This window comes from Argentina silus, assembly GCF_951799395.1.
Source record: "Argentina silus genome assembly, chromosome: 20".
Taxonomy (NCBI): domain Eukaryota; kingdom Metazoa; phylum Chordata; class Actinopteri; order Argentiniformes; family Argentinidae; genus Argentina; species Argentina silus.
In genome coordinates this window covers 9,923,009-9,941,864 of record NC_139674.1, presented here as the reverse complement: position 1 = coordinate 9,941,864, position 18,856 = coordinate 9,923,009, and the positions used below count along the sequence as shown (strand labels likewise).

The window sequence follows — 18,856 nt, the reverse complement described above, 5'->3', positions numbered from 1 at the left end:
ATGTCATTGAAAACACGTATTGACTACATACATTTAAATACATGTCTAGGTTTTTGTCAAAAGCGGACCATAGGCTGACGGACCATGTATGTTTGGGGTAGTGTCCTAAGCTTGTTGAGTCCTGTGATGTTGTTTTATTGGTTTGAATTAATACTGTTCCCCTGTCTTGATAACTAACATACAGGTACAGTACATCTCTACACACAAATGTGTCCATCCTTGTTACTGTATATCTACTTATTTCCAACCACTTCTTAAGCCATATCCATGTCCCTCCCCTCTCTCCTGGTCCCCTCCCTCTCTCTTGTACCTCTCCACTCCTCCTCTCCTCCTCTCCTCCTCTCCTCCTCCTCTCCTCCTCTCTCCCACTCTCAGGGTCTGGGGCTGGGGGTGGGGGTCTTGCGTCCAGAGGGGATAGGGGGTAGGATGGGTTTGTGGTTGGACCCTGGGCGTACGGAAGCAGGGGTGGCTGCCGGAGAGATACGGTTTGAGCCGGGGCGCGGGGTGTCAGGAGAGTGGCCTGGGGCCTCCACTTGATCTGCGGGGAGCAACAAGCATAGCATACAGTATTATAGTGGCTATATATCATCTTTAAAGATGTTCCATGCACTATGTATATACAGTACATAGAGTAAAGACATGACTCAGTGATCATCATACTATTGAACTACAATCGGAGGAAAGTAATGTTACCAAATAAGATAAGACAGGAGACAGAACAATGCATCCATGCGTCGCTGTGAGTTTGGGTAGGACATGCAAGGTGAAGACAGAGTGGAGGGTCCCTCACCTTTGAGTAAGTCTAGGTTGTGACCCAGAGAGGAGACCTCCGTGGGCTTTAGGGTGTGTCCAGAGGCCAGGTCGGAGCGCCCCGCTTGGCCTGCTGCCTCGGAGAAGGCCCCTGCTGAGCTGGGAATGGAGAGGCCTGAGCTGGCGCGGGACTCCTCCGAACTGGTACCAGATACCATGGAGCATGAAGAGAGAGAGAGAGAGGGGGGGGGGGGGGGTAGAGAGGGAAAGAGACAGAGCCAGACGGACAGATAAAGACAGAGGGTAAGTAAGAGAAGAGAGAGAGAGAGATAGATAAAGTGATGAGAAAGACAGAAAGAGAAAAAAAGGAGTGAAATCAAGAGAGGAACCGAGGTGCCAAAAAGGGTCATTCAGACCCGTAACTGTATCAAAGGCATATTGGCTCTGTCCCAATGGAGTGTCTTTCCCATTGATCCGGCCCTTCCTTCGGATCACACTGTCAGGAAAGTATTCCATTGTGAATGCAGGTACTTAGGGGAGGATGGAAATTATGCCATCAGCAATAAGACACACTCCTCTGTCAAATACGTGTGAAAGAGAGAGACAGGTCAAAACACATCCTCACTGAGTGGTATTACTGGAAAGGGAAAGTGCTGTAGGTATATGCATGCAGACATTGGAATCTGCTACAGCTATACTGTAAACACTGTACCATGCTGAATCCTTTACATACCATACAGATCAATTGTTATTTCATGTATATTGACTGGGAAGGATTTTAGATCATGGCAAGTTTCTTTAAAGGTTATGTACGTAGTTTTTTATTCATGTGAAGTTATATACTATACAGCACTTTAGTGTGTGTACTATACAACACACCAAGGACAGTCTAAAAGTGTGTGTTATGGTGTTTGACTATACACAGTAGCGAGGCAGAGAGAGCTATAAAAACTGAATTTATGTGTGTGTGTGTGTGTGTGTGTGTGTTTGTGTGTGTGTGTGTGTGTGTATGCGTGTGTGAGTGTGTGTGTGTGTGTGTGTGTGTGTGTATGCATGTGTGAGTGTGTGTGTGTGTGTGTGTGTGTGTGTATGTGTGTGTGTGTGTGTGTGTGTGTGTGTGTATGTGTGTGTGTGTGTGTGTGTGTGTGTGTGTGTGTGTGTGTGTGCGTGTGTGCAGAGGCTTGTCCCCAGATGGCTTGGGGTAGTTAACTGAGCTCCGTAAAGGAGAACTCAGAGCATATGCTCTGAAACGCATAAGTGGAGGCAGTGAATACTAATATATGTGGTGCACTATGTTTAAGTACTCATGATAAGGTAGATTGAAAATGTCCTTTTCAGACCAAGTGTGTGTGTGTGTGTGTGTGTGAGTGCAAACCTGCTATCATCTGAGTGGTCATGAGGGAGATGGCTGTCTCTGGCAATCACAGGTGATGAGAGGATCTGAGAGGCCAATGATGATGGAGCTGTTTGAGCAGACCTGACACACACACACACACACACACACACACACACACACACACACACACACACACACACACACACACACACACACACACACACACACACACACACACACACACACACACACACACACTCATTAACCCTGCCTCTCCCTCTCTCTCTCCCCCAGCATGTCGTACCACGGGGCCAACAGACATTGTGTTCCTGGTAGATGAGTCGTGGTTTGATGAGACATTGTAAGGGAAACATTGGTCACACGGGACCTGTGTTTCTAACAACATTCAGTGCTGACAGATCTGGTGAGATTAACTCACAAATGAGATGTGTTTCTCAGTCATAGAACACACAAACACATGCTGTATTGCTATTGAAGTTATCATTCTACTCAAAATACCGTCAGTTGAAAGCCCAGTTCAGACATAGGAGACTAAACAAGCCAGTTTTACGTGGTCATTTTGCCGATCTGTACTGCTGTACCTAGTTTTAGAATGTCTCCTGAGGGCGGTTGGCATCTCCATGATTCAGCATGTCGAGTCTTAAGGGTTTAATCCCTTGTAGCAATTCTGCCAACAGGTAGCTTGTTAAAACTAGCCTTCTAGCTAGCTGGATCACCTAGCTAAAGCTGGTGGACGCTCATTGTTTTTTCTTGTATGAGAAATGTGCCTAGCTACAGTACCAAGATCATTTCAGCTGCGTCATGTTTTTACCACACATTTCACATAATAAAAGTGGGCAGTTTTGATCAGATTGGTTGGTCTCATCTAGCAACAGCTACTACAGTATATCTGGACCGGGCTTTAGACTGGGAGACATGATGATTATTATATGTGTGTGTGTGTGTGTGTGTGTGTGTGTGTGTGTGTGTGTGTGTGTGTGTGTGTGAATGGCATCTGTGGTGTACTCTACACAACCACACATGGCACTCTTTACACACACACACCCGCATGCACATTCCTAATGGATTGAGTTGATTACAAACCCATATGCCTTGAGGTTCAGACCACTGAGTGTAGGGCTCACCAGAGAGACTACCCTCCAGTCAGAACACAAGAGGGCAATGGTAAAGAGAGCTGGAAATCCACTGATGAGGTCCATCTTGGATGGACCAACTTATGAGAGGCCAAGTACTTACCATCTTACCTTTTTACCGAAAACAATTACCTCTCTAGTTCCTGCTGGTAATGTATATTGTATAGCAGACCTGCTTTAAATACATATGTATGTCAGATGCTTGAAACTATTTGAGGTTTGCTTGATATTGTTTGGAGTTTGCCCTTTTCTATTGGTTGTGTTGTACCAGTCAAAGTAAATCAAGCGTAGCTCACATATTTGAAAGCATTTGACCATGTAGGTTATTTGACCAAGTTCTGTCGTATGTACAATACTAGTCTGCAGCAAAACCTTATGATTGGCCACTACAACCTCAAGGTCATATATGAGCAACACAAGCCAATAGGAGAGGTTTAACAGCTACAATAAGTGAGTTGATTAGAGTTGATTAGACATGAGGGTCCTCTACAATCAAGTGTGAGTGGTTGAAGCGTACCTCTTGAAGAGCTGGGTGTAGGCTCCAGGACTCTTCCCCATCAGGGCTTCTCTGACCAGCTGCTGCCGTCTGTGTATAGAGGCTAATTCCTGTGACAGAGAGGGAAATCTATCAAAACAATGACAGGACAGATACACAGCGCTAACCTAGAGGAACATGTGAACCATGTTTGCTTTGACTTGCACCTAGATTATGCAGGTTGAACTGATACAAGTGTTTAGTCTTTGTGCAAATGACCTCAGTTTTAGTCCAGCAATGCCACGTGAACATAAGGTAATTGATGATGAGTGGGGTACACTGCAGGCCTACTGTATGTATGTGCTGATCAGCAGTGTCATGCAGTGTTCTCTATCTGGCTGAGATGCTATGCCCAGTTGTGTTCTGTCACCCACAGCAGAGGTCTTTTGAGGAGTGAGCTGGGCCTGGACCTTACTCCTGTAGTTACAGTTGGAGTCAGAGGGGGGCAGGGCTTTAGTGGGTTCCATGGCTGAGGCGGAGCGGGAACTAGGGCCAGTCTCTGGCCTGGAAGGGCCTGTGGTCCTCTCGTCTGCTCGTGAGCCCCTCGTCAACTCTATGGATACAGTATAGGCAAAGAGACAATAATGGTACAGTCACTTGGTCTGTGTACAGGCATGTAAGCACACACGTACATACATACACGCACACACACAGACACACAGATGTGACCCACCTGTTGAGATGTGGTCTGGGGTTCCTCTGGTGATCTGGTCCCCTCCTCCCTGCTCCTCCACTCCCAGATACTCCTTCACCACCTGCCTCAGAGTCTTATAGGCCTCAGCAGGGTTATCTGAACACACACACACACACACACACACACACACACACGTGTGTTTGTTTAGTTTCACATCCTTGTCTGTACATTAAGGTTCATCCTAGGGCTGGAGCATATATCGTAAAACTATCGTTATTGCGATTGAAACATATGCAATATTACTATCGCAAGAGGCCTCGATACTGTATATATTTTCACTCAATGAAAATGTATGTATGAGTCAAGGGCAGGGCAGGTTGGGTATTGCCCACCCAAATATTATGTTGCTCGCCCCACTGACTATGAGATATTATCGCAAGTCATATCACTATCACAATATCTAGCAAAACTATCACAGTATGATATTTTCTCCCTATGGTGCAGCCCTGTCATACACATTCGAGTCCTTGGGAATAATGAGTGGATGTTAATGAGGTGCAGACTACCAGAGCATACTGGAGGAGAATAAATGGCATGTTGCATGCTTTAACTTGCCATTTCACTTCATTAGCAAAATTTGCATTTCTGAGTGCCTTCATGGAGGAATGATAAACATGGAGGCCTGTGAATGTTCGCTAGCTAATGTGCTCTGCTCTTGATGCATCTCTCCATTAGAGCAAGAGGAAATGCTGTGGGTTGATTCATCTACAGCTGTGGCGTCGTAACTTTTCTACGCTGTGGACATAATTACCCTCTTTAAGCTTTTGAGCTTTTCTTATGACCCATGAAGAAAACAAAACCAATATCTCTGGACTTAAACTTAAAGTCTTAAGAAAAAGCCTGAGATTAATTGACTCTAATTCACCAGTGGGGAGAAGGATTAATGTTTCTAGTCTTGACCCTGTCTGTATTTTTTTTGGTAAGCAAACTGCACTGTGAGTGGTTCCCAAACGTGTGCACTCCCCTACATGGACATCAAAGCATAGGACAGGTGTCACAAAGGCTGTTGAATTGGGACATCCAGAAGGGAGTACGTACCGCAGCGTATGACGTTGTCGAAGAAGCCCGGGCGCTCTCTGTTGATCCTGGCGTAGAGGTCTATGCGGGCCACGGCGCTGTCTATCTGGGAGTGGGTGTAGAGGGCGCGGGTCCTCAGGCGGTCGGCATACTGCTCCTGGTCTGTAGGGATCAGGAGAATGTAGCGGGGCTCGAAGTAGGTGTTCTTCAGACTGAACACACCCTGAGAGGACACAGTACACACACACACACACACACACACACACACACACACACAGTACACACACACACACACACACAGACACACACACACACACACACACACACACACACACACACACACACACACACACACACACACACACACACACACACACACACACACACAGTACACACACACACAGCCAGCACGGAAAAACATCACATCATAAGGGACAAAGAAAATACATATTGAGAAAATAATGAAAATAAAAAATTGCAAAATAAAGTACACTTGAAATGAATGAGAATTCAATTTATTTATTTATTTTTTCTAATGGAATTTGTTGTCTTCCAGTTCTTCAAATGGGGGACAAGATCACTGGACCTTCAGCAAGTTTACAAACTATGGTATCATAGTTCACAATAATGCAACAAATACTACGAAGCAGCTGTAACCTTTCAACATGTTAGTTACTGGCCTTTTCAGGTCAGGTCATAGTAGCAGGCTCCACACATACAATATGTGTTTGTGTGTGTGTGTGTGTGTGTGTGTGTGTGTGTGTGTGTGTGTACCTCCAGCTCCATATGCAGACAGCAGGCCAGGCCCTCCCTGGCCACATCCTCGATGGCCTCACGAGACAGACCGTACCAGTGTCCTCCATACTGCATGGTCTGGATGAATTTACCCTGAGACAGAGAGAGAGAGAGAGAGAGAGAGGGGGGGGGGAGGGAGGGAGGGAGGCATGAGGAGAGAGGGAGATGAGGAGAGAGATAAGAGATAGAGAAAAAGCTGATCATTGAAGATAGCAGTCACTTCTGTGTGCATCATTTCGGAGAGTTATGAGTCATATTCATCTCTGTAATGGACTTACATGACCCTACAATGTTCCCGGCATGAACACCAGGGTAGCATCCCCACCTATGAGGTGAACTCTTGACTTCGATGTCAGGGCGATGATCACTCTCCCTGCTACTTCACACGGCTGACCCTTGACCCCTTGTCTCTCTACACCTGGGACAGCTTTGGCTCAGTGCTACCATCCATCACACTCCACTACGACCCTACAGACTGCTCTGACGACTGTGGGCCACTCACTAGGTATAACATAGCTGAATATTCAGATAGAAATGAAGTGTATAGACTCTCTGTGTCTCTGTATCCTATATGCATCGAGTCATGTTTGTTCTACAGGGACTATTCAGGGACTCAGCGCCTTCCTAACTATGAAGCTACAGTTGGTTTGACCTCTGCCCCTGTATCACGGCAGTTCAGTTAGAAACCATTCAGCCTAGATTGCAAATCACCCCCTAATCTTTCCTCTGTTTGCAGGCCAAGTCAAGTCACAATAAAACAACTATGAGCGTTAACTGATTGAGGTTAATGACTTAAAGGGAATGTAGTTGATGGCAGAGCCTATGATTACATGGTGAGAGTGCACATCTGGAGTGGGCTGATACGGTCTGGCACAGTATGAGGGGGAGGGCAGTCTGCAAACCTCACCTGAGACACTTCCTCTCTACCTACTGAAGATGGTTTGGATCACACATCAAAGGGTTTCCTCCTCTAATCACTGCCAGACTAGTCTATAAAGCCCACAGGGCTGACATAATCACCTTTAAGAAAGGGACGGGCCATGAGTTAAAAGAACTCTACGGTGAGGGATAGTCTGGTGCACCTCAGGCCCCCTGTGTAGGAGATCTAGGACTTACATATCATTCTCTATCTTTGGAATACTTCATAACTTATGGATGCTTTGAAGGGTCTTATAGATGTGACATGCTATACTTCATAACAAACAAAATGACCCTACCAGCACCCCTTACGTGAATGGACAGGTAATACGCACAGTACACTTGCAGTAGTTGGATGTACAGGACATCTAAACTCTCAAGTATCATAATGATCATAATGACATTTCTCCAATACGACTTCTAATCAGACTGACGCACCATGTGAACCATGTTCTGAAAGTCTTCCTCTGAGACAAAATGGTAGTCACTCCCATTCTCTTCCCCAAAGTAGGCTCCCCTGGTGGTATGGCAGGCTCTGTGTAAACAAGGACAAATACCATACAGATTTAACACGCACGCACTCACGCACGCACGCACGCACGCACGCATACACACATATTTTCCCTATCGAAGCACTCCATAACTCAACTCCTGTAATTTACGAGGGGTAAGCATGCAAACTATTTTGAGCGTAACATTTGGGGGGGCGGGGGGGGGGGGCTAGACGGAGAGGTGGGAAAGACTGAGCTCCCCCACTGCCCCCCTATCTCCTGTGGGTTAGGAATGGTCTCCCTTAAAGCCCGCCAAGAGGCGAGAGCCAGGAAAATGTCATCTCTAGCAGATGTGTGTTTGATTTCAGCACTACAGTATGTGCCCGGCTGCCACTTTATCTACTGTATGTATCCATCTCTCATCTCTCATGGGAGGCCATGTTATTCCTGACTCAACATTACTCACGTGTTGTCTTGATGTGTTTACGGGGAGGTACTGAACATCTGCTTTAGAGAGACGCTAAAGCTCATATTAATTGATGTTTATTGGAGTGGAATGAATAACTGAATGATTTTAGTACCCTAAACTGCAACCTAAGGCTGCATTCAAGGTTGTTACCGTAGTGATAGCGCTGGACATGTTTGTGAGATCTAATAGTCTGCGACTGCAATGAAAACAATCTGAAATGTAACCGTTACAGTGATCGTTAATGTGACAAGGCCCTTATTGTACCATATTAATATTAATAAATTAATATTCTTGTGTCTATTGCGTCCTTTGATAGGACCATATTCCAATGGGTACAGCTTGACGGGCTTGGCCTCAGACGGGCTTGGCCACTCACCCGTAGGCGAAGACGTCACTGAACTCCAGGCAGAGTTTGTGGGCCAGCTCTCTCTTCCCACAGGCCTGGGGACCTGTCAGCACCAGCATGGGGTAGGGAGAGTCCAGACTGGGAAGGGTGCTGGGGACCAAAACAAGGAGGGAAATATGATATGAGAAAAATATGATTTAGAGAGAAGGCCAGCATAATAATAAGTCCTTGGAATTCCTTAAGATAATTAACTCCTTATTTCAAATATGTTTTTATTTCACAGACTGCAAGGACAAGTTGTATTGGAACATATGCTTTATTCATCATTTTCATCGTATCAGACTTTGATTGGCTGAGAGATCTTGGGATGGTGAGCCTGGTCCAATCAGTGGCAGAGTTTACCTATCGTAGATGACCTGAGGCTGCATCAGCTGGTACACCATGTGGGTCATGTGATCCCTGGCCGCCACCACCTCCAGAGGAGGGTCGTACTTGTTGACAGCTGACACCTAGGGAATGCAGGTGGGGGAAGTTCAGGAGCCTAAAACTATACTTACTCCAAGTCAATGGCTATACTCCGGCAAATGTCTTAGTTACATGACCTTGAAACTAGCAAAAGGACTTTGGTGGTTAAAGGTGCAGCTGTTATTTAGTGGAATTGGAAATGTACACAACAACTAACATACATTGTTCAGTGAGCCAACCAGCTGGGCAACTCGGATTGAAGGAAACGGGTGCTTTACCCGCAGCTGTGCAAACTTAACAGTGCATATAAATTATTCTAAAAGAGACTTCACACAACAGTAACCAACAAAGTACTGTATATCCAGTTTTTTAGTTTTGTAACAAAAGTAGCAGTCCTGTAGAAAGCAATGAGAGGGCGCATGAGTCTCACAAATCAGGATCTAATTTATTGTGAATGCTTTCTAATCTTCAGATCGGTTCCACGTCCTACAAGACAGGTCAGTGGAGTAGGATTGACGCCACCTGTCGTAAGACAATACACTTGCATACAACTAAGAATGTCTTTATTATAGGTGGTATACTAATGGGAACATGGCCAATGTCATGAATCTTCATTCAGAAAGGCACAGTATTCCTACATGTCCTGTAATGTGTTGCTACATACACCTCTACAAATGCCTCTATTGTTTCAAATAGAGTGGTGAGCATTCACAATCCATTTTACACACACACGCACACACACACAGTGTGCACTTACCTTCTCCTCTGCAGTGACTTTCTTCTGGTCTAGGCCAGTCAGGTGTTGAAGGAGGAATATCACAGCCAGTCTATAGTCAGGCTGATCCTGCCATTGAAATAACAGTGGGAAAAGCATTATGTAGGTACAGTACTGTATATTGCTGGTATAGTGCTGTTGTGTGTTGTACTGAGTGATATCAATGCGTGGGTGTAGTTTGTGCTGGACCATACCTGCACTAGGTTTCTCTGCAGATTAAGCTCCCGTAGCAGGACCAGGTCATGGATGTGTGTGGCCTCCTTGATTTCACTGATCTGAAACCCGTGGATTGGGCATAGAGATTAAATGTAATCTTAAAATAAAATATGTACAGTACCAACAAAAAAACAAAAACGTCTTAAAACGAAACCCTCCGCTCATGCAAAGAAAATATACTGCATGCATTCAATAACATATAAAAGAACACTTTCTACAGTAGCATCATAAGGCATGCCACTCCTATTGTTGTACAGCTGGTTCAGTGATTCTGACAAAGGCAGTGCTTGGGCTGTGCTTTACCATGTTGCTCTCCAGGTTGATGGATCCCAGAAGTTGGAGGTTCTGAAGGCCTGAGAGACTCTGGATCCGGTTTAGGGACAGATCCAGAACCTGGAGGGTCCTGAGGGTCTCTACGTTCTCTATCTTCTCAATCTGATTCCCCCTCTGAAGAGAGAAAATATGAAGATATGAAAATATAAGTATCTATACACACACACACACACACACACACACACACACACACACACACACACACACACACACACAATGGACGCACAGCCTGGCTAATCAAAGTTAACAGAGCATTTTCCCTCCCCATCTGGAGGGACTATAAATTTTCCCTCAGACGTCATGATGTGATTGGCAGGCCGGCTCCTCTCAGGTAAGTCTGACAGGTGAGGAGTGACAGGTGAACAGCTGGCGAGACGTTGGCACAGCATGGCACTGCGTGCCAACTTGCTAAAGAGCAGAACCAGCCTCTCTCCCCAGACCCAGGCTGTATCCCCCTCTCCTTCAATGTGAGTACACATCCAGCCTCCCCCTATGCAGGCTGTCATCCATCCAGGCCCCCAGCCCTCTCACCCTGCCCTCTCACGGCAGCCTGCCTGGCAGAGGGCTACCGTCAGCGGGGGACGGTGACCGCGCAGTGGGCACCTGGAAGCTCCGGGTCCCGGGTGTGATGGGCTGAGAGAGGAGCCGGCTGACAGGAGCACGCTGTTAGGGAGGGCGACTGGGAGAGATGGGGGAGAGAGGGGGAGAGAGGGGGAAAGGGGTCATCTGACGTTGGCGTTGGAGAAATGAGGTGTGTGTGCGTGTGTGTGTGTGTGTGTGTGTGTGTGTGTGTGTGTGTGTGTGTGTGCGTGTGCGCGTGTGCGTGTGCATGTGCATGTGCATGTGCATGTTTGTGTGTGCGTGTGTGTGTGTGCGTGGCTTGAACAGGGTCCAGCCTCACTCACATGCTCACGGGCAGCTGGCCCCAGAGGGGTGGAAGTGGACAGACAGGGAGGACGCGGGGCTGTGCTGACAATGAGGAATCACTTTGATAAAGGACAACACTAACAGCCGTCAGAGAGAGAGAGAGAGGGGAGATGAGGGTCTGGAGACCCGCTGGTGGGCCATATGGTGGCTCCCACACGGGAGGCCATGTTCATGGTCTTTGAAAAAAAAATGGAAGCTCAACTACGGATTAAATGTGAGCCTGGAGAGAGAGGGGGGAGAAACTGCCTGCAGAAGACCTCCTGTAGAAAAAAAACATGCTGAAATACTGTGTGTACGGATAACAGAAAACATGTTGAGGGGAATAACCTCCTAAAAAGTGATGACATGGATGCCAGGCGTTGGGGGGGATACAACCATGTAAATAGCAGAGGGAAACAAACCTTTCACAGGAAAATACATGCAAGCTAGATGTGTCTGCTTGTCAGTAGGCTATACAGTGCCCTGCGTAAGTAATGTCACAGTGATGCATTGTTTCTTCTTTTGGCTCTACATTCCAAACATTTGGATTTTAAATCAATCAATACGACTAGGTAAAAGTAGAAATACCTTAAAAACTACAAAACCTTAACCCTACCAAAATCAACAGCTTGGAACATCATTAAAAGGAAAGAAACCACGGGTGGAAAGTTGTTGACTGGTCAAGTCAATCTCCAGATTTAAATCCTATTGAACATGAGTTTCATTTGCTGAAGAGGAGATTTGAGGCAAAACATCCTCAATACAAACAGCAACTGAAGATGGCAGCAGTACAGGCCTGGCAGAGCTTCACCAGAGAAGATACCCAGCATCTGCTGGGTTCAATCGGTCGCAGACTTCATGCAAGGATTGTTGACCAAATACTAAACATGAGTGCTTAATATGGACATTTGATAAAACTGTATCATCACTTTTGGGTACCCTGAAAAGGGGTGTATAAAATGATGTATAAAAAGTGTTGTAATTTCTGATTGGTGAAACCAATACTGTACACAAATACCATCAAATACTCTCTACTTTAACATCATAGTAATTGTTTGATTTCAAATCCTTTTGAGCCACTGTCCCATTACTTACACAGGGCACTGTATATACCTATAATCATATCACTAAACACATAGAGAGTCAAAACTCAAAGCCATACAACCATGTACTTTTTAAAATAGATGACATCACTTACTCTACAACCAGGCAATGAATGAGCTTTTTGTTGATGATAATCGTTAGATGATTGAAAATATTAGCTTTAAGATGTTATTGGATCAATATCATTGCACACAATGTGGATACAATTGTTTCAAAGGTAAATTGTTTGTAAATTGACACATTTCCAACTCTGTATCTCATATCTCAACAGTCGTAAGTCAAGAGGCAGATACAGTACTGTACCGTAGAGTTAGGAGGACATACCAGACAGAGGTCTTTGAGTGGTAGGTTGTCCAGGCCATTGATGCGGGAGATCTTGTTGTGTGCCAGGCTGAGATGGGTGAGGCTGCCACACTGCTCCAGACCACAGATCTTGCTGAAATAGTTGTCTGCCCAGCAAGGCCACGAGTTAAGAACTGGCATCCAATGGGGAAGTGTCCTGATAGATAACCACTCCACAATGGGAGGTTTGCTTTCAATGAGAAGGGAATTGAATTCAGTGTGTACACTGTGTTTGTGTGTGTGTGTGTGTGTGTGTGTGTGTGTGTGTGTGTGTGTGTGTGTGTTCCAATGCTTTTCAAAAGGATACAGTCCAGCTTAAGTTTACTCAAAGATGAATAGGCTGCCAAATCCTTCATCACTGACATCCGGTTGTGGGAGAAGTTGACCTCCTGCAGAATACAATGACTGAATCATGACCTACTATCACAGCAACACCTGCCAAAGCGGCATCACATCATACATTCTACATAATGTATTTAACCTAATTAGTGAGAAGTAGGTTCATCATCATTCAAGGTCAGGCAATACTGAGTAAGGCAATACTGTTGACACCACAGATGGCCTATGGAAATCTGTAGCTAGGCCTATCTTCTGGGACGGAAACCCCAAGCCACTAATCAAGCTTTGCCTTATCCTGTCTGCTGAAGGTCCCACCTTGAGATTCTTGGGCGGCTGGAATCCAAAGAAGTTGGAGAGTTCATTGTGGGAGGCGTCGAGGATGATGAGGTAGGGCATGTGGCTTACGCAGGATAAATCTACCAGTCAACAATCATTAGGGGAGTTGGGCGAGCAGAGGGAGAGATGGCAAGGATACACATGTTAGAAACATGTTAGTTCCCATACCATAATATGTTCTGAAGGACACCGATGACACATTATTCATGACTTATAAAATTAATCAATAATCATACCACGACTTGAAGACTATTTTTCAATATTAGGCTTAATTCACAAACCTTTTATTTTGTTGTACGGAAGTTGTAGTTTTTGAAGATGGACGTAGTTGCAAAGGGTGGATACATCATTCAGATTTCGACCCTGGAGAAAGACAGACAATTCAAAAATTGAGTTTCACATGAAGTGCAATGAAATCTGAAGGAAATAAATACACCACAAATTGGAAGTGAGCCTAAACTGTTAGGATGTACAGACGGATGCTGCTTTTAGAAAATCTAATATTTCTATTTCATGTCAAATATTTATGCCTCTTACGAGACGTGATATCAGAAGATTGATGGTAGGCTACTATCAACCTGTGTGTGTGTGTGTGTGTGTGTGTGTGTGTGTGTGTGTGTGTGTGTGTGTGTGTGTGTGTGTCTTACAGGCACAGAGAGGAACTGGTAGACATGCTTTAGTCCATCTGCTGAGTGTCCCAGGTTGGACAAGCAGCTTGATACTTCATCCTCTGTCAACACATTATCTTTCTGTACAAATACATTTCGCACATTAAAAAAGACTTTGCAGCAACATTAGTTATGACTTATGCCAAGGTATTTTATTTGCAAGACACAATGGTGTTTGTTTACTTCATTGGAAAAATGAAGTGAGGAACATTGCTTTTCAGGTTTTACCTAAGCCTATTGTACTTATATGTAGCCAAAGCTAACTGATAATATTAACACAAACGTGAGCATTCTTATTCATTCATTATCCATTTACCTTCATTGCTGTCTTCACCTCCTCTTCCTCGGAGGTAGAACCCGTTTCTGCGCGCAGCTGACGAACCGCAGGTGTGCTTCTTGGAAACGGTCGCTCATCTGTGCTCTCCTGTGTTAATGACTCATGAGGATAGCAAGTGGGTGACACTGGGGAATACTGTGGCGTTGTTTCTTTCATCAAGTCCTGCAAAAGCGATAATGTTGAAGTGGAAGACATCTAATGCAAATTCAATAACCTTGTCAGTGTTACAACAAAAAACAAAAAACGGTGGATAGTTAGCTAGTTCGGGTTAGCTAGTTTAGCTTAGAAAACAAGTTGGCCTAAGGAGCGCGTGAAAGCGTTATTTCTGTTGCTTAGTAACGGTTGGGTGTGTGTATTGAACTATGGGAAATGTGGTTTACTAAGGGGCGAGAAATGTGTACTTTTGAGGTTCTCTGGTTCTTGGAAGCTGACACTGGGCCACAAATGTCATGTAATAAAAAGTATATTCACCCGCAAATCATGGATGGCATACAACCCCAATCGATGCACCGGAAGTAGCCCTAAATACTAAATTCCTGAAGGAAAACCAAACACTGCCTGAAAAACCTATAGCCTATGCGCCTACAGTGTGACATGTACTGTACAGTATATTGTGTGCATTTCAGATTCCAACATCCAACGTTGACATCTTTCAACAGGTCTTGATTATATAAACAAAAAGATCTCCACGAGAAATACATCACAGCTGGCAGGTGTGCTGAATTCCTGAGTGTACAGCTGTTTATTTTGGATCAGTCTATTATATCTAAAATGACATCATCAGGCAGTCAATTTCCATCAGTCTAAAAACAGAGTGAACTTTCATGGTACAGCAGAGCAAAGACAGACCATCTAGTTTTGTCACACTGCTTTCTTCTGTACACGATCACTTGTCAATTCCTGGGGGGAAAAAAGCCTTTTTGTCTGAAGTGCAAAACAGTACGATAGGAAATTAGCACTGTTTATTGTACAAAAACACACAAACTACACAGGAAGAATTTCTATTGTTTATTGTTTCAGCAAGGTCTGCGTACATATTGGCAATGACAAATCATCTGTCTTTAATTCAGTGTAGAAGGACTGATATTCAAGGCGTTTGTTTAAGAGTGACGTTTAGCAGACAATGTTACAGCAGGAGTAGGATCCTACTGCATACATCCTTTTAATTTCATGTAAAGTCACACAGAAACACATACACAACATTCTTATCAGAGATATACGTGGGGGGGGGGGAATCTAACATGACACTACACTCAGATTACATAGATAAATGTGCAAATGTCTCAGGTGAAGCAAAATCATAGAAATGAAAAAAGAAGAAAAATGACTGGTTGATGTAATGGACCATTTCATTTTAAACTTGTCCAGGGTGGGGAACATGACATATACATTATGGAGCGCTCACACAATTGGCAGAATGAATTTCATGCTGAGTGCATGACTTCAGGAACTTTTGTGGAGTTTTGTAAACCCTAAAGAGCTCTATTTGTGTGTGTGTGTGTGTGTGTGTGTGTGTGTGAAAGAGAGAAAGGTAAGTATGTGTGTATGTAACTCCCCTACCCAGGAAAGTGCTTTAATGCGCTCTTAGAATCCAGGCGACAGTGAGAGCTAGTTCTAGAGCGCTGGGCTATAGGCAATCCCTTTGGCAGCCACATGGTTGGCCTTTATTGATCCCAGCCAGCGTGTCATTATGATAGATTGTTCTGTGGGGTTCTGGGGGAGAGCTGCGCTGCGGCTCGCCCCGTGTTCTGTATCGACAAATCTCTGTTCACCCTCTCCCTCTCTCGTGAAGTACTTTTCTCCCGAGTTAATGAACTAAAAATACAGAGGGACACGGGAAAGAAATGATTTGTTACTCCGTTGCGTTTGTGTGTTCACTTTAGAAAAGTTAAACAAATTAAAGTTTTAGCAGTTTAGCAGTAATCACGTCCGTTTCAGGTTCAAGACCACCCTACTAGAGACACTGGCCTGTACCACACACCCACGGTTCTCAATGCTACAACTGCACATAAAATGCACATGTTTTCAGGGTAGTGGAAAGACTATATGCTACATTCAAAACTATGTTATAAATAACAACAAGCAAAAACAGAGTGAAACAGCTCAAGAAGGCAGCCAATTTCTTGCGTGCCCTCTGGGAGTGACACAAATGGCCATAAGCAGGAGGAGAGATTTCCTCATTCAGACAGTCTAATCTGGCATCTGTTCCTGCAGACACAGCCAGTGGACCCATGGGGCCATGAGGGAGGGAGGAAGGGAGCATGGTGTAATTGAGTGCAGCAGTTAGATATAATAGGTAAATGAGCTGAGAAAGGCCCCCCAAGTCAGGGGCTCAGAAGATGTGTGGTTCGCTACAGGTTAGACCAGGGATAATGAATGGGAATAGGGAGGGGGAGTGTGTGTGTGTGTGTGTGTGTGTGTGTGTAGGTGTGTTTAGAGTAATTAATTTGATCAGGAATAATCTATTATTTTGCTCCCATTTATTATTTGACAGCTTTTGTAACTGGTTGTACAGTTTCCCAGAGTATGGAATGTATTACAATCCATTTTGAGAGCAACAATGACAAGTAATCAGTAACTTGTAAATATACATCCTAGCAAGCTCTAGCATTTGTGGCAATAACCCGCCCCTTCCCCACCTCAAATACAAAACCGCAAAACATGTCAAAGCACATGTATCATCATGGACTGTAGGTGAAGGATCCTTAGACTTATCCAATGACCCGGTGTGTGTGTGTGTGTGTGTGTGTGTGTGTGTGTGTGTGTGTGTGTGTGTGTGTGTGTTACAATTGGAGGGTATCTCTGGGACAGTAGTGCAGATTATTAGATCGAATGTCATGGATACACACAGTCCGTCAACGTTTGTATGAAATTCCGAGTCTCGATAGGGAGCCATGTTGACACCATGCATTCACATCCAACCACAATCTAGTTGGAGCCAACATGAAACCACCATAGAGCCAAAATGGCAGCCAGTTTCCCTAAACCCTACACACACAATCCCCATAGCATTGCTGCCACCGACCCCCTTGTTCACACAGTAGTGATCTTCTTGTCCTTGGTGGCCTGCTTGATGGCGGCCTGCTCGCAGATGATCTCCTTGAGGCGCTGCAGGCGGACGTTCTGGGTGCTCAGATCCCCCACGCCTGTCTGGCTGCGCTGCAGCAGGCTCAGGGCATTGATGTACTCCAGCTCCGTGTAGCGGACCCCCTGGTCAACCACCAGGTTCAGCAGCTCGTCAGCAGTGTTGTACAGCATCTCGTAGTATTGTCTGGAGGGAGGATGGGAGAGAGGGTTTGAGTTTCAATAAGACTGTTGTGCATTTAAGGAATGCACACCTGGTAAAAGTATGCAGAGCTTCAGTGCAGCATCTGTGGTGCTACTGCTAACATGTGGTGCTAACAAGAAAGTGCAAATCATATTGTTCGGCATCCCCACTCTCCACCTAGAGAAACCTACACTGTTGCTGGTATGATCTCTACAGGCTCCTGGGAGGAAATCAACAGGGAGGAGGCTGTATATGGAATGTATAGATCCATAACTAAAGCTTAGACTTCGGAAAAGAGTGGTTCAGCAACTGTTGACAGCAGACTGACAGTGAACGAAATACAGAAAAACATGAATAATATCAATTGTATCATGCTAATATACGCCATTTAGCTGACGCTTTTATCCAAAGCGACTTACATTCCAGTGAGTGCATACATTTTTTAGTGTATATGGTCCCAGCGGGAATCAAACCCACAACCTTAGTGTTGTTAACGCCATGCTCTACCAACTGAGCCACAGAGGACCACACAGATACGATTTGACAGTAGAAGCATGTCCTGGGTGTGTGTGTATATCTGTTGTATTTGTGTGTGTGTGTGTGTGTTTGTGTATATATGTATATATGTGTATATGTATAGATAATAGTACACACTCACAAATGTACAGACAATTCCCTCTGACCCACTGCCATACATATTGATGATACAGCAGCATTTTCCATATTTATGGTGAAACATAGAAGCTTACAGCACCTGCCATACAGTACATACAGATGAACAAAAATGGATATACCTCACTGTGGTTACCATGGCAGAGATGGTGATGCATGGGAGAGTACTATACAGCATGGCTGACTGTTTTTCTTCTGCTCTGGGGCTTAACAGGACAAATACCTCAAAGTGTGTGTAAGTGTGTGTGTGTGTGTGTGTGTGTGTGTGTGTGTGTTGTGTGTGGGTGGGCTGCAGCAGCGCAGCCACAAAGACACACTGATAGCATCGCTATCTGCCTGCGGCTATAGAAGAAATCCCATTCACTTAGATGTGCTGCATTTCACGCTTCCATAATGGCATTTTGGAGGCGGAGAAGGAGAGGAGGCACACATATGCAAACACACGCATGCACACGTGTGGAGGTAATGCGGAGACAATTTCTCCTCTTTTTCACAAACTGCTCCCATGGAACAAGTGTAATAAAGTTGGATGTTAAGGGCAAGTGGCAGTCACAACGGTGACCCACAGGGAGTCTTTGGGGCGCTGTAGT

General features: G+C 44.9%; 2 protein-coding genes across 2 annotated transcripts in view; both read right to left on the bottom strand.

Annotated features, from left to right (window-relative positions):
* Positions 1-371: 371 nt before the first annotated feature.
* Positions 372-14,521, bottom strand: lrguk (leucine-rich repeats and guanylate kinase domain containing; the record flags this gene model as incomplete). Its single annotated transcript, XM_083691883.1, has 20 exons — positions 372-538; positions 791-951; positions 2,126-2,227; positions 3,758-3,846; positions 4,150-4,328; positions 4,449-4,565; positions 5,508-5,709; positions 6,261-6,374; positions 7,638-7,734; positions 8,536-8,655; positions 8,908-9,014; positions 9,728-9,814; positions 9,940-10,020; positions 10,265-10,408; positions 12,629-12,753; positions 12,954-13,035; positions 13,301-13,401; positions 13,603-13,684; positions 13,969-14,070; positions 14,306-14,521. The coding sequence occupies 20 exons, from the start codon at positions 14,519-14,521 to the stop codon at positions 372-374; spliced, it is 2,475 nt and encodes an 824-aa protein (XP_083548009.1).
* Positions 14,522-15,321: 800 nt separating this feature from the next.
* The window catches only part of exoc4 (exocyst complex component 4), a 100,321-nt gene continuing 96,786 nt past the window's right edge, over positions 15,322-18,856 (bottom strand). Inside the window, exon 19 of the mRNA XM_083692505.1 lies at positions 15,322-17,597. Within this exon, the coding sequence (XP_083548631.1) occupies positions 17,360-17,597 (238 nt within the window). The 3' untranslated portion in view covers positions 15,322-17,359. The remainder of the gene's footprint in view (positions 17,598-18,856) is intronic.